Source organism: Hyperoodon ampullatus, assembly GCF_949752795.1.
Source record: "Hyperoodon ampullatus genome assembly, chromosome: 5".
Taxonomy (NCBI): Eukaryota; Metazoa; Chordata; class Mammalia; order Artiodactyla; family Ziphiidae; genus Hyperoodon; species Hyperoodon ampullatus.
The window spans coordinates 71,468,692-71,484,815 of record NC_136918.1 but is presented as its reverse complement, the minus strand read 5'-3'; the positions used below and the strand labels follow the sequence as shown (position 1 = coordinate 71,484,815).

Genomic DNA, 16,124 nt, shown 5'->3' with positions numbered 1-16,124 from the left:
TTTCTTTTCTTTTCTGGAAAGATTTCCTTGGCAGAGAACATACCATTCCAAAGGGTAACCTGGGTGGCAGCCAGCCACATACTGAAACCTCAGCCAAGGGAAATGAAAATTAGAAGCCCTGTGCCTGGCTTCCCACTTTAAGAACTGCCACTTCATCTTCATCCGTAGTGTGCACCAAGGGTCACCGGATAGATGTCAGGGCTTCAAGGGGCCTTCGCCATCTTTGAGACCACCCCACTCCCTGCAAATGAGGAACCCAGGCCTGAAGAGATTAAAGGACTCGCCCAAACTCATACTGCAAGTTGATGGCAGAACCAGGCCTGGAACCCAAGTATTTTGTGTTCCAGTCCAGTGCTCTTTTAGGGATGATTTTTTTTAGCTTTAAAGCTTTATGAAAAAGTAAGTGTGTGTGATTTTTTAAGTTAAAAAAACTTGGATATGAATCCAAATTCAGGATCAGTTAAGAAGAAGGAAAGGTCAAAGAAATGCAATGAAAACTCATGAAGGCCAATGAGAAGTTCATCTCTAACCCCCTCCATGAAAATCAAACCAACCACCCAAAAGACCCTCCTAATCTTCAATGAATCCCCCTACTTGGGAGTCCAAGGAGGTGGGAGATAACCCCTTACAGCCCTTACAAGCATTTGATCAGTAACTACAAAAATGTGCATTTACATGCATGGGAAATTAATGGTTAACGTGAAATAATGTAATAAAGATGATATACTTAATCACATGGTTCTTATAAAGAAGTCTAGGGAAAATATAAATTTTACAAAGCAAAACTTAACGATACTCAGTAAGCAAGACCTTTTGGGAATTCCCTGGCGGTCCAGCCGTTAGGACTCTGTGCTTTCACTGCTGAGGGCATGGGTTCAATCCCTGGTCAGGGAACTAAGATCCCACAAGCCATGCGGTGTGACCAAAAAACTGAAAAAATTAGCAAGACCTTTCATAAGGATTTTGGGTATAAATCCAACCTCCACATTTGTTAACTTCAAATTTGCTTCAAATTATTCTATCCAAGTTAGAATAATATACCATATAGGTCAACCAGTAGATTTTTACTGGCTAAGAATAATTTCAACCCAAGTATTAAGTTATAAATGAACTTCTAACTTATCACAAGGGGTGTAAAAACAGGAATTAAATCACTTTGAATCCCAATTACAGCAAAACCCCTTTTATTTTATTGGTGTTGGATAAGAGGTATTTTTAAGATAAAAATTCTCCAGCAGGCTTTTACTAACTAAGCCAGATCCAACACATCATAATTCTATGCGCTACACAGTCTTTCTAGGTGACACGGAGAGTGCTAGGGAAAAGGTTCCACAGCTCCTAAGAGTAAAGCACTGGTACAGTAAATCCTTAGTGAAAACTGCAGAACCATCAGAATATGTCTCATAAACTTATATGCCGGAATTTATCTGACAGTATAGAAAGTTAGAAACTATTATCAAGATTAAAAACAAAAAGTGCCACAGGAAAATTTCAGGACCAAAACCAAATTTTGCTTCCTCACTTTTCTACAAATTATTCAGTTTATTAACTCAAGAGGCACTCTGTTAAGAACGTCACACTGATGCCCCTATTTTGCCACCTCATCTCAGGTATACAGTATTATAAGAATTTTTTTCCCGTCTATACAGGCACTGCCATCTAGTGTCAATTTTTTACCTGCAAGTTAAAAATTACAGGTAAAAAATTACTTGACCCAGCTCTGGTAACAAACAGTAGACACTGATGGTTTGTCAAATAGTCATTTTGTCAAATAAGCAAGCGCAATTGGTACAAATGCCACACCACCAAACTACTGACCAGTTATTAATCAACAGAAAAAAAAAGTTAAAACATAATAAAAATAAACTTCTTATGTGCTTCACTAACTACTGTGCAGGGTCTCTCTTCTGACTTCCCCATTAACCCCATATTACCCCGTGGTGGCACATGGATAACAATGTACCAGAGAAAAGTAAAGAACTGCAGACTTCTAAAAGCAATGGTGAAATCGAATCCTCAGTTGAAGATAATGATGATCTGGGTCACTAGGCAAACGTACTCCTGGCCTGTCTTCCTTCCAGGTTCTTAGATGTGACTTCCCAAAACATCCAACAGCATGGAATTGGAAGATGGACTCCTGGTGAATATCTTTCTGTAGTTATAAACAGTGAATATTATTTGCAACATTCACCTTAAATTTAGAAGTGGAAACCAAACATTAAAGTTAAGATTAGCAACTGGGAATATATTTCCTTTAAGATATTGTTTGTAGAAAAGTACTGGATGTGGTCAAAAGCTGACAGGAATTATCACCTGTGAGTCCATAACCTTTTAAGTGATGTAGGTTCAAGAAGAGCTTCCCAAACTTTTTCAAATCATGGCACATAGAAAAAAATAATTACCTGTAAACACACTGGTTAAAAAATGCAAGAGACTGCTCTTGACTGGACCCACAAGTTCTAAAGAGATCAATATTTTGTTTACAATCGATAGGAACCTGTGGACTAAAGGGTCAAATTTACGAAAAGTCCTCATGGAAAAATGCTGACCAGCACGAAAACCACTGTAATTTCTTGGAGGGTTCTTAGAATTCCAGAACTAAGATCACAAAAATTACTTTGGTCTTTTACACAGCAATATTCAGGAAAGAGATTCTCTTACTGAACATTCCTCCAGTGATGTGAGACCCTGGTCAAGAGAAAACAATGGGGCTTCCCTGGTGGTGCAGTGGTTGAGAGTCCGCCTGCCGATGCAGGGAACACGGGTTCGTGCCCCGGTCCGGGAAGATCCCACATGCCACGGAGGCCCATGAGCCATGGCCGCTAAGCCTGCGCGTCTGGAGCCTGTGCTCCACAATGGGATAGGCCACAATAATGAGAGGCCCGCGTACCACAAAAGAAAAAAAAAAAGAGAGAAAACAATGATTCTGTTCTCTTAATAGGTCAAACCAACATGGTAGGGTCAAGCTAACCTCCCTGGACACCCAGGACCAAAGCTATAGAGCTGAACAGTGTGTACTTTAATAACCGCATAGGACAACTCTCATATGCCTAGGCACTATTTTTAGATTATTACCTTGGCTGCCTTTCTTCCTTTAAAAAAAAAAAAAGAACAACTTTTCCACAAGTTTCTTTTCTCCAAGTTGGAGAAACTAATGTTTTATTTAACTTTGAGTTATTTCAAATCACAAATTCAGAGACTTGCAAACATGAAGCTTCTGTTCAATCCCCCAGAGGGAGAGGACTCATTCTGATATTTATGGTTCAAAAAAAAGTTGTAATATTGTGCTTGGAACACACAGAACCAATTATTAACTTCTTGCTACTATTATAAATAATAACAGCTCAGTCCAGGTTACTGTGACCTCTGACAAGTCAAGGAAACAAGTTATTTTCTCCCCTTGTGATGATAACATATTGCAACACTTTTTGCCTTTTAATAAATGTCCTGGTACTCTGAGTTTCCCTTTCAATTCATTTAATTTCAACAATCTGTCAAAAAAAAAAAAGAGCCAATAAACAAATATTCAATTACATTTTGTTGGGTTTTTCAAACCCTCAAATTCCAGACTTACAAAAACAGCTTGTGTGTCTTCCACCCTGACCACCCTGCTACTTTTCCATATACCACAGGCCACCCATAGACACAAAGCCAGGGCGGTGGAGGGAAGCTGATGTGCTCTACTTGGAGCCAGTAGACAGGAGGGCGATGAGGCCCGAGGAAGCACTTATGGACAAAATGTAGTTCCTGTAAGAATTTAATGTTAAGGAAAAATCAACCCCAAATTGGTTTTCAACAAAACAAAAAGAACCCATCTCTTTGGAATGTACTGTTTCCCTCCTGACACTGTCTAATGACAATAATGTGCAGTCCCAATGTCTGCAAATGCAATTTACAAGAGAGGAGATTATAAAGAATGAAGAACATTCACAGAAAATGTGTTCCAATTTTAAAAAGAAAACACTTGAGACAGAAACCTAGAACACATGATCACAAATAAAACATCTGAATTCCATTTAACCTGCAGGAAACGAACTGATCAAAGAACATGGGGAGGAAGAAGGGATTTGATTTCCCCAACCCCCCAACCCCTCACATCAAGAGCAAAGGAAAAATAAGTCTTTCCTGTCTATCAGTGTTTTGGCTACAGCTAGCCTGTAAAAAGCAAGGAGGTTCTGAAAGTCTGCAGCTACTTTCAGCCTCAGGACTAGAGTGTTTGGGGCAAACCACTCCAGTATTCCCAGGAGATACAAGTTGGAGGGTGTCTGATATTTTATTACATCAAAATCTCCAACGGGGGCCTCCCTGGTGGCGCAGTGGTTGAGAGTCCGCCTGCTGATGCAGGGGATACGGGTTCGTGCCCCGGTCTGGGAGGATCCCATATGCCGCGGAGCGGCTGGGCCCGTGAGCCATGGCCGCTGAGCCTGCGCATCCAGAGCCTGTGCTCCGCAACGGGAGAGGCCACAACAGTGAGAGGCCCGCGTACCGCCAAAAAAAAAAAAAAAAAAAAAAAAAAATCTCCAACGGTTAAAAGTCTGGCTGCATATACCTGGATAATACCTTTAATAAATTACCTTAACAAGAGAAGACTGATTTTTGCCCAAAAGCTCAATTTAAGAGCAGCTTCAAACACCGTTAAGCTATTATGAAATGTGCCAATTTAACTCCACTGCCTATCCACCCAACCCCAAAGCCCCAAAGTACCAGCAGACACAGGGCTCATGCCAGGAGGTAGCAAAGAAGCCAAGTTTGCTTTGTCTCCTTAGAACTTTTTTTTAACTAGGCAGGTACACATCATCATATACGTAAGACTGCTTTGTAATACTTGTTACTTATCATGAAGTCTTAATCCATAAACTTAAAAGAACTTCAAATCAAACCAAAAGCCCTTATTTTAAATGTCCAGAAACTTGCCTATGGTCACAGTGTTTTTTAAAGGACTGACTCCCTGTGTAGTTTTTTGTTACCAGAAAATACTCAGACAAATCAAAACTAAAACGAACTGTTTCTAGACTTCTAAAAAAGATAATCAACCTTTAAAAGGATACACTGTGGGGTTGAAGTTCTTCAATATAAAGAAGGAAGCAACAATGACCAAGACCAGAAATAGGGTGTTATTATAGAAGATGGAAAATGTTGTAGCTTCATAATCAGCAACTTCATTCTTCTTCCACAAGATTCTGTGGACACAAAACAAGTCATTTAAGTTTTTTAATAGGTACTAAAAATTTTAAATACCACATGGCTCTAGCTCATAGTAAGTTTTTCCTAAGTGTTCTGGGCAGAATCTGTTTTTAATATTAAATTCAGTCAGCATTGTCCCCTTTTTCCTACTGAAAAAGATATTTCACTTTACTGATGCTCAGGAATTTCCCTGGTGGTCCTGTGGTTAGGACTCGGTGCTTTCACTGCTGGGGTCCAAATTCAATGCCTGGTCATGGAACTAAGATCCCGCAAGCTGCACGATGCAGCCAAAAAAAAAACCCAAAAACTTTATCGATGCTCAAGAAACAGTTGCTGGGTATGTTACCTTTTTCCCCAGGCAGTTAGAGCTTTGCAGGAAGTGACTGATTAATTGAAATTAGCTTGGTTTCATCAGCAACTGAAATAGGCATCTTTCTCTAGGTACTCATCGAAAACAAACTTGACGATTAGCAGCCTCACAGGGCTTTCTCAGCTGTTTGAGGCCTGAGACTCTCTACAGTCTACAGATGTCAGCCTTCAATATTTCGCCTTAAGACAAGCCCATGGACAAAGCTAGCTGTGGCATCACAGAAGTGGACTTGTCTGCGACTCTCTTTAGCCATCTTTATTTAATTCAAACTAAGAATCTGCTTGATCATTAGGAGGAGTTTTTAACTTCTGTGAAACCCATTTACTTTTTATTTAATCTTCTTTACGCATTATGATATCGTATTAATTTACTAGTACTTTATCAACCTTTTCTTTTACTTCTTCACACAGGCAACAGGAAGTTCCAGGGTGCCTGTGAATAAGGGAGCCTTTATTTCCCTCAGTTAATTAACTTTGTAAAGCAATTTACAAAGTTAAAAGAGTAGGTAGGTTGTGACCCACTAGTGGGACATGAAATCAACTGAGTGGATCTGATGTTTGGGAAAAATCACTGGGTGAGTTGAGACCAGCACATTAAAAAAAAAGAGGAAAAAATAGAAAAGTATCAAGTGCATCACATACAGTAGGGTAATAATTATTGTTCTGTGAAACATTTACATGTGTGTATGTAAAAGTGTATTTGGTCAAAGAGTAAAATATATATATATTTTTTTACTGTAGGTCATTATCAAAAAGGCTGTAACTCATTGCCATAGATGTTTTCTCCCCCAGAAAGATACATTACTCTGGGGCCAGATAGTACCCCCAACTAATCCGAAGGACAGCACTATGGCTAACATCAGTAGTAACTGCCATGTTTTAGTCACCAAATGTTCTAATCCAAAGTCAAGAAGCATGGCTGTAAAGGAGCTAAATGGAAGGTATCAGCATCTTATCTTCATCAGAAGAAATTTGTGGTCTCTAATACATATGCCATATTTCCTTGATTCTGTAGATGCCATCAACTTAATAAATCTTCAATTTGCTGTAAACTTTGGAAGAAGTGAAGGACATTACATTAAATGCAGCTATCAACTATAAAACAGCTTCTGATTTCAGAGAAGTTTAAATGTAAATTTAAAAAATATACGTGACTCGGAATTAATACATTATACCATTCTAACAATGATCAAAGAAAACACCAGCCCAGAAATATCCATAGTCCCAACATGGTTTAATGCTACAAAACACTCAGAAAAATCGCCTCTGTTTTTAAGACTCCGGCACAAGACCCAGTGAAGACAGGTTCCTTAAGTAGGCCACTAGCATGCCTTTACTGCTGGTGATTAAATTATCACACCTCCACCACAGCACTTTTCCCTAACTCCCCATCGTGCCCTGAATCAGACCATCTTCAAGACATTTTTGATGAAAGAGTGGCTCAATCCTTTAGGTTATCCCAGCTCGCAAAGACCGTGTGTTACATCAGGGTATACACAGGACTGTCTGACAGCTCTCAACTTTTTCTAGTCCAGCCTGGTTTATTTTGAAAAAGTTTAGGACCCCCAATTGCCCTCATCAGCAATGGTTCTGCAAAAGCTTCACTGGTAGGAAATCTAGTTTGGGAGAACACTTCTCAAGCAGTCATTTTTCTAAGGAGCACTTCCTAAAGCAGGAGAAAAGTTGAGACCAAACTCAATAACTCTTACAATCTGATAATACTAAATGATGGACCATCAGTAAGTCAAGGAGAAAGAACATTCATACCTTGGGACAAATGTTAATGAATCTGATTCTCCTCTGCTAATTTCCTTGGATAGGTAGAAAAGTAGGTTCAAAAGTGGCATGTAGTCCATATTCCAAATGATTTTAGATAGAGCTTTGAAGATACCTATCTGGGCAGAAAGATGCCGATAAGCCTTCTCTTAAATCTCCTGGAAGTGACTAATCCTTTGAGGAAGAAAAATACTGGATCTTAAAGGGAGTCTTGGATCCAGTTATCAGCATCAATAATGAGTACAGACCTGGGTACAACTGTATCCAGCGTGGCCTTTGCGAGAGAATTACAAACAGCACAAATTTCTACTGGTGACAAGAATGAAAATTTTATAATCTTCTGACACTCTGCATTTTATATATCAATAAAACCTCCATTTTATCCTACTCTGAAATACCTGGTCCAGGAAACGGCAAAGAAGTTTCATTTCCAATTGCAACTCTGATCCACTAGCAGAGACTACCTGAATACCACACTGAGAAAGATTCTGAGACACATCCCAGGATCAAGAACAAGTGCCAGACCAAATCAGGCAAGTCTGTAGTGGGCAGAAGAGACCCATCTGCCATCTCTGATACAATTAATCACCTAAAACCTGTAAGACCTGTAAGAGCTTGTAACAAGCATTTTGAAATTTGGGTAACTATGATGTGCACTCCAGTTTAAGAACCAATGTTCTAATAAATATTATAATTCGATGAAAAGGTTAAAAGAAAGTGGTCTAGGGCTTCCCTGGTGGCGCAGTGGTTGAGAGTCCGCATGCTGATGCAGGGGACATGGGTTCGTGCCCCGGTCCAGGAAGATCCCACATGCCGTGGAGCGGCTGGGCCCGTGAGCCATGGCTGCTGAGCCTGCGCGTCCGGAGCCTGTGCTCCGCAACGGGAGAGGCCACAACAGTGACAGGCCTGCGTACGGCAAAAAAAAAACAACACGTGGTTTAGATTCTCTAATATCTATCCCTATGCAAAACTTTGCAATTAAAAAGCTATGCAGGGCTTCCCTGGTGGCAGTGGTTGAGAGTCCACCTGCCGTTGCAGGGGACACGGGTTCGTGCCCCGGTCCGGGAAGATCCCACGTGCCGCGGAGCAGCTGGGCCCGTGAGCCATGGCCGCTGAGCCTGCACGTCCAGAGCCTGTGCTCTGCAACGGGAGAGGCCACAACAGTGAGAGGCCTGTGTACTGCAAAAAAAAAAAAAAAGCTATGCAGAGGGAGGAGTTGAGTAGCAGAAACTTTAAAAAGGCAAAGTAACGATCTTGTCACATCTCTCCTCCTAGGTAACATATGCAATAGATTTTTGCCTAGCAATCCATTTGTATTGCAGTATGGCCCAGCATCCATTAGGAAATGCTTCTTTTTGTTTTGTAATATGTGTGTTCCCAGAGGTTGTCATGAATCAGCATGATATTCACAAGAGCTGTACATAAATGTTGAGCAATATTTGGAGATATTAATAAAAATTGTTTAAGGTAGAAATTTATTTCTTTGAAAGTATAATGAATTCTTGTTAATATTTTAAAATAAAAATAACTTTGCAATTCTAAAAAAAAAAAAAGCTATGCAGAGCCAGAGGTCTTTAAAGCTGCTCCCTAAAAAATAGGCCTTCACTGTCATGATTTTAATATTGTGCCTTCAGTTTTGTGAAGGATCCATAAGACATAATCATTTCAATAATGTTTTGGTGCCTGTCCAAAACCACTGTAGAAGACACTGTTCATTAAGTTACTCAGTGTCCCTTAAATAAGGATCCACTTGATAAAGTCCTTCCAAGGTTCAGTGCCAGGAAAGTTTCTTTTCAGAAGGACTTGCATGCTGCTTCTCATCCGACAATGAAAGCTGGATGACTTTGGATGCTTCCTCTGACACTTGGAAGCTCAGAGCTGAGTTTAGTGCCCAACTGCTGTAACTAATGCTGAGGTCCTTGTTCATCTACCTTTTCTTACTTTTAAACGGTTTCTGATCTTTTTAAATTGTATTGCTTTGTTTCACATGCAGTTTAATATTGCAAGTCCCCACAAAGTCTTTCTGGAGAAAAGTAGGATAAAAATTCCATTTCATAAAGCACCTCGTAGATACTAAAATTTAAGATCCATGAAAACAGCCTCGACTCATGACTCTATTAAACCATCTGGCACCTCTTAAGCACAAGTTTACTCAATCATTCAGAGACTTCTACTCAGATGTCAGACTGTTTATTAGCCTTCTAACAGCAGCTGGCAGGAAAGACTGGGGGTGGAACTAACAAATGTGGCACAGAATTCGGCGACAGGAGACAAACCTAATTCTTTTCTTTTTCCCAAACAATGCAGATAACCAAGAACCAGATGTCCCCAGCGAAGCTCAGGAGCAGAAATACCACCACCTAAAAATGCTAACACACAACACAATATAAACTCTTCAGACCCAGAGGGGTTAGGTGATAGCCTCAAGGTCACACAGCTACCAAGTGGCAGAGCCAGCACTGGACACAGCTCTTCAGGCTCCTAAATTCCAGCAGAGCAGTTGAATACAAGCTCTCAAGTCAGACTGGCTGCATTCTTATCCTGGTTTTACCACACACTAATCTATGGCCTTGGGCAAGGTACCTGAGCTTTCTGTACCTCAGATTCCTCAGGTGTAAAGTGGAGAAAACAACAGTACTTACCTCATGGAGCTCTTTGGAGGAATAAATGAACTGTGTACAGCACAAAGAAAAGTATCTGGTAGTAATAAAAACTCAAAAAGTCAGTTATTATTCTCATTACCATGACTTCTAATACCAACGTTTTCCTCAGATAATTCTAATATCCACATGCTCTAAGCAGAAACCAAAAACTTATTTTCTATAAATAACCCCCTTTTTGATTACCACAAACACTTTAAATAGGGAGCCAAACCTTTCATCTTTTTCCTTCCGAGACATCTTTCTGTTATCAGCTTCAGAAAGTTTTCGAGTCACTTCTTTGGAAACAGCATCCTCCCTCTTCTGTGCTACTCTGGAAGGAAAAGAAAAAAAGTTTCCACATGCTCCAGGAGTGAACATCACACTCTCTCAGAAACACTCTGTACTCATATCTTGTATTGGCAACTGTATACTTTACATTTCAAGAAAATAAGCTGGACAGAAAGTTCCAAGTTTATTACACTGTGCTAGCCAAAAGAGAGGGAGTTCAAGAAACTTCCAAGATGTGGTTTATTAGTGATGTGTTTTGATTTCTGCTTAAAAGGGAGAATTTTCCTAAGTTAGGTATTTAATATGGAAATAAAAGTCAAATGCTATTAACACAGTTTAGTTATGAATCATTATAGCTCCACTTTGTTTTAACTCAAAATTTAACTGTTCCACAAATAAATTTGTTAAGGCATTAGCAAATGATACATGATTTCAATTCCAATAAATAACAGGAGAGAAAACTAAGCTTAACAAAGAGAGAATTAATAGCTGTAATATCTTAAAGTAAAGCTTTTAACTTTACTCCAAAGGGGAATTTCACTAAAAAGAAATAATACCACATGGTTAAGGAGTGACCACAGCACTTTTAGTTAAAAAAACTGCTGGTTTGAGAGTTGCACCAAGAGATAATATGGAATCAGCCAGAAAAGGCTGGAAGGGTTATTCAAGAAATCAGATCAGAATGTTTAGTGATGAGTCAGATAAAGAAAAAAATGACATAATCCTAAAAAAATCTATTAGGTGAATTTTATCAGATGGGGTTGCTAGTTGAAAGAGAGGATAAAATTTAACCTGTGATGAAATACAAAAAGCCTCCCAAAGATTAGACATTTAAATTCAACATGATTTATTTTTCATAATATGGGAGAAACTGGTTAGCCATAAACATAGAAAAAGTAATAACCGATCACAAGCAAAATATAACAAAGTCCCACTAAGAAAACATTCAACACGATACTGAGATGTATTGAAAGCAACAGCATGTGCACCATAGAGATAGACATCTGTTCAATCTATGTTCAATTACTCAATCCCTCATTACTATGTATATTAAGTTCTGGTCAGTGGACCAAAGGAAACTGGGGGAAAATCAGGATGGATTCCTGAAAAGCCCAAGATCATTCAAGGCAATAGTTCTCAACCTTTCTTCAACTACATGATCTTCAGGGCTACAAATTAAGCACAAATTCAGGCTGGTTTTACCTATATCTCCATCTCTATCTCTCACTCAAGAATCAAGTTAGAAGTGACATTATTAAAAAGAAAACATTTAGTCAGCTTCAGCTGATGTATTTTTCCACAAATTGATAACTGGAGAGAGGAAAATCAGTTTGTCTAAAAAAAACAGGTAAAAGGAAATAAGTTCTGAAACCTAAAGAAAAAAGGCAGCTAAGAGAGCAGGTAGCTGCTTTAAGAGATACTTTAAGACACTATAATGTCCAACTTTCCCTGACTCATTTTATTATGTAAAAGTTCAGTTCCGCAGGGCAGAGACTCTCATCTCTTAATCTCTAGCAAATTCCAGGCACTTATTAAGTGTTTCCTGAACCTCACATAAGACTGCTTTTTTCTAGGAAAGGCCAGTTGATAAGAAATGGACATGGTTTACAGCAGAAACCTTTCTTAGCAGAACAGAGGGTAAAAAAAATACACACACACCACCACCCCCAACTGTCAGGGTGCTAGGACACAGGAATAAACTATTTTCAGAGGAGTTGGCTCTAAGCATCTCTTGGACAAATAGTCATCTGTCCACATGACAAATCTTCCTGAAGACACTGAACCAGATAACTAGTTAATTTCTCTTCTATGTCTACAATTCTATACTCGCCTAACAGAGACATTAACAACCACACTGTAGGCTTATTACAACTCAAGAAGCCCTACCCTCCATCTCAGTGCTCTTAGAAAACAAACCTCACTCAGCACTGAATGCTCTAAAACAAAACAGAGGTAAATCCAGGGGCCCAGTCTCAGCCAACTGAGATAAAAAAAAAAACATCTTTGCAAACATTTTAAAAATCATGCCACCTTAAAAAAAAATTCCTATGGGATCTCTCACCCCCAACCTCTCCAACACTGCACACAAACATTTATTACATGCCAGACACCATGGTTTACGTCGCACGTATCATATTTAATCCTCACCATCCAACGAGGTACCATTAGTACTCCCATTTTACAGCTCAAGAATCTGAAGTGTAGAAAGATGAAATGCATGCCCAAGGCTCTGCATTTAAGAGCAGCAGAGCTGGGACTGGAATCCAGACTGTTGACTCTGAAGCCATTCTCTCTACCACCAACACCTACCCACACTCAGAATCTTGCTGGCTCTTTAAGCCTTAACAATCTTGCCAATCTGTAGGAGTTTTGATGTCAGTAGCAATATTTAATATTACACCAAAACTATGACTAACAAATAATTCCATTCAGAGTGTATTAAGTCAGTAGGTCACTGAAATTTTACTGAACTAAATTAAACGTACCATTAACTATTGTAAGGGAAATTAATAAAAGACATGGCAGTTGCCCTCAAGAAGCCGAAAGGAGGAATGAGGGGAAGGAAAATGATTTTTGACTCCAACAAGGCAAATAAAAATGATATGCAGAACAAGTGAAAAAACACTAGGTCCCAAAGGGACTGAGTTCCAAGGGAATCACAAAGGATGGGTCATGCAAAACGCCCACTTCTGAGGGCTTCGCTATCCACAGATGGCCATGCCTCACAAGAAAGACAGCCCAGGACAGCAGAGGCCAAGACGGGCTGAATCCTGGAATGGCAGTTAGTGAAGAGGGGCTGTCAAGAAGGGAGACAACAAAGATGACCTGGATTTAGCCGTTCTAGCAACAGCCACGCACAACCTGGATTCCTAAGGGTCGAGAACGACAGTGAAGAGGCTGCTGAGGCCAGTTTCAGCTGCTGAGACCATTTCTGGCCTCCTTACAATAAATCCCTGTTAACTGAGATCATCAATGTATTTCTACTCCTCATCACTAGAAAGCTTAACACAGGAACAATAAGGACAGTTAAGATTTCTCTGGAAAAGATTCCTAAGTCTTGAAATACCAGACATGTAAGAATGGAAAGAAAGGGAGATGATTCTAAATGAGGGAGGGAACGAGTCATGTTCAAAGGATGACACAAAAGCTGAGTCAAAAGATCTAAGGCCCAATCCTAAAAGACAAGGCCCCACTGGTAGGAGGCAGAAGACTTGCATTCCGGGGCCTGGAAGAATCTGGATTTAATACATTTAGAAAAGAGAAGGCCATGAAGAGTTGTTAGGAGAGTGACACGATAAAATAAAGGTAGAAATAGAGGAAATATAGTAACCTTTTACATTTTCATATTCTCATAAGAAAAAATGCAATTAGCATTAAAAATGTCAGTGTTGAATATAAGAAAAAAAGACCACTTCTTTCACATCCAAAAATTCTACATGGTGAGCCCAGAACAATTCCTTCTAGAAAGAATTCCATTTGACTTCTAAAATGTTACTTTACTTGGTGGATTTGTTTTTCTGAACCCCATGATTAAGGATGGTACTTAAGTGTTTTAATTCCACCATCAATACCCACTTCCATAGCAGTGTTAGAATCACTGTCTCTGCTTTTCGGTTAGTTGCTACTCCTTCATACCATTAATGTGCCTCCCCCTCCAAATATACATACATATATATCTCAAAATAGTGCTTACTCTAACCCACACACACAAATGGTCTTTAAGAAGACCTCCTACTATATAAAAATGCAACAATATATACTTTCTCTTGAGAAATATACTTACTTGTGCTTGAGAACAAATTTCACATTTTTGTATGCAAAGGCTACCAAATAAGTGCTTACTAGGGTCATCACACTATACAGAACAGCAGACTGAATAAGATCCATATGCCATATTCGCCAATATAGCCCTGAATTAAGATAAAGGGGGGAGAGGGAGGTACAAAAAGAAACAAAAGATTACCAGCCAGTTACAAAAGCCTGCTGAATTAATTATAGCTAAACCTGGTAAAATACAGCTGATTGGGGAATCCAATACAGTATAAGGGGAACTTCAGAAGTGTGATATCCAGTAAAACGTTAGTCTCAAGTTTCCCTAGTCGAGAACACTTGAAAAACATAACCTTTCTATAACTAGTCCATTCTGAGATTTCTGCTTCTAAAATGAGAACCCTGGCTCAACAAAATCACAATTCAGACTTCAAATTTCATTCTAAAGGGTACTATCATGCTAACTACAGGCCATTCCAAAACGCCATGTGCAGCCCCAAACCAGAGTTTACACGCTGACGTGGCTGTTATCTGAAATCAAGGCAGTGCTCAGTGCAGCCAGTGAACCAAAAGGCTCCACACCACGTTAACTGCACGCTGGGTTTTATAAAGCCGAAAGAGAAAATATATCTGGATTTGACTGTCCAACAACAGTGCAGCAATGTGAGAGGAAATTCACATTCGGGAACCCTGCGCTCTAAAAACAACCTTGGCCAAAACTGTATAGTTTTTCCATCCAAGTAAGAATTCTAGGATTGCCCTAATAGGCTTATTTAAAGGGTTACTACACATTGTAGAGCGCGGGCCCTTGGCACTGGTCCAACTTCTCTCGTCAAACTAGAAAAATAATGTTCTGCGTGAAGCAGTTCTCTTAAAGCTACACTTCTAATTCAGTGCGGGTGTTAATGTCTCTCGTCTTAATTCATGAGTTTCTCCAAAATAAGTAATAAGTTTAAGATCTCGTAACAGCAAACGACAGTTGTAGGGGAAAAAAGCAAATAGCAGGCTATATGCCTAAATGTTAGCATCACAAGATCTTAACCCGAGCGTTAGTTTTAATACTGATTCGGGGCCGCCATCCCGGAACAAGTAACGCACAATCCGCAGGAGTGAGGCCCGGGAACGAGCTAGCGTACTTTTAAAACGCGCCACAGGTGACTCTCCTGGGATGCCACCCACCACTACCCTGGACCAGATCACGGAGGCCCACAGAGGCTACGTGCTGCCCCCGAGCCCAGGGCGCGCTGGGGAGAGCGCGGGCCGCGGCTCACGCCTCGCCGGTCCGCCCGGCCCTGCCACGTCCCCGCCCAGGCCGACCCGCCGGCGGCCTCCCCGCCCGCCTCTCTCCAAGTGCTCACAGATGGGGATGGCAGACACGATGAAGGCGTTCCCGAAGAAGAGCGCCGAGGACTTGGCCGAGAGGTTGCGGCTGAAATCCTGCAGGAGCAGGTCCTCCTCGGACTGCTGCTTGGAGCCGCCTTTGGGAGCCATGGTGGAACCGCAGCTGCAAGACGAGAGGGCCGAGTCAGGCTCCGAGCCGGGCGCCGAGCCGGGCAGAGGCCGCTGGCACCACCCCTGCGGCCACCGTATCCGCTAACGACCCGTCAGCGCCGCGCGCGGAAGAGGGACCCGGCGTTGCGCGGCGCGGGGCAAGCGTCCGCGGGATTGGCCAGTCTGGCGCCGCTACGTAGGTTTCTCGGCATGATTGGGCGAGCGGGCCAGACTTCCGGATTCCTGGCAAGCCACGTGACTCGTCAGTTTCTAGGAGAAAGCCGGGACTTGTAGTTTAGTGGGTGCTTTTTTTTTTTTTTTTTTTTTTTTAATTAACAAAACGTTATTGACATTACAGTTCACAGATGCTGGTAGACTCATGCTTTCCAAGCCGTCGAAATTCCAAAATAAGGAGCTCTGACTCATATGGTCACTCATTCAACGGGCGCATGGTTAGCCGGCTCTGTGGGTACCTACACTGGGGCGTTGGAAGAGGAAGAGGAGAAAGATAAGTATAGGTAGGTAGTATGTGTTGAGCCCCTTCTTTACACAGCCATTATTTCATTAAATATCCTCAAGAATCCTATGATATGCCCATTTTGA

At 40.8% G+C, this 16,124-nt stretch overlaps 1 protein-coding gene across 1 annotated transcript; it reads right to left on the bottom strand.

Moving 5' to 3' along the window:
• Positions 1-3,460: 3,460 nt before the first annotated feature.
• Positions 3,461-15,611, bottom strand: SSR3 (signal sequence receptor subunit 3). Its single transcript, XM_079705091.1, has 5 exons — positions 15,389-15,611; positions 14,044-14,170; positions 10,204-10,302; positions 5,049-5,180; positions 3,461-3,747 (listed from the first exon to the last, which is right to left on the bottom strand). Exons 1-5 carry the CDS (start codon positions 15,519-15,521, stop codon positions 3,681-3,683), a joined length of 558 nt encoding a protein of 185 aa, XP_079561217.1. The 5' UTR covers positions 15,522-15,611; the 3' UTR covers positions 3,461-3,680.
• Positions 15,612-16,124: the final 513 nt, after the last annotated feature.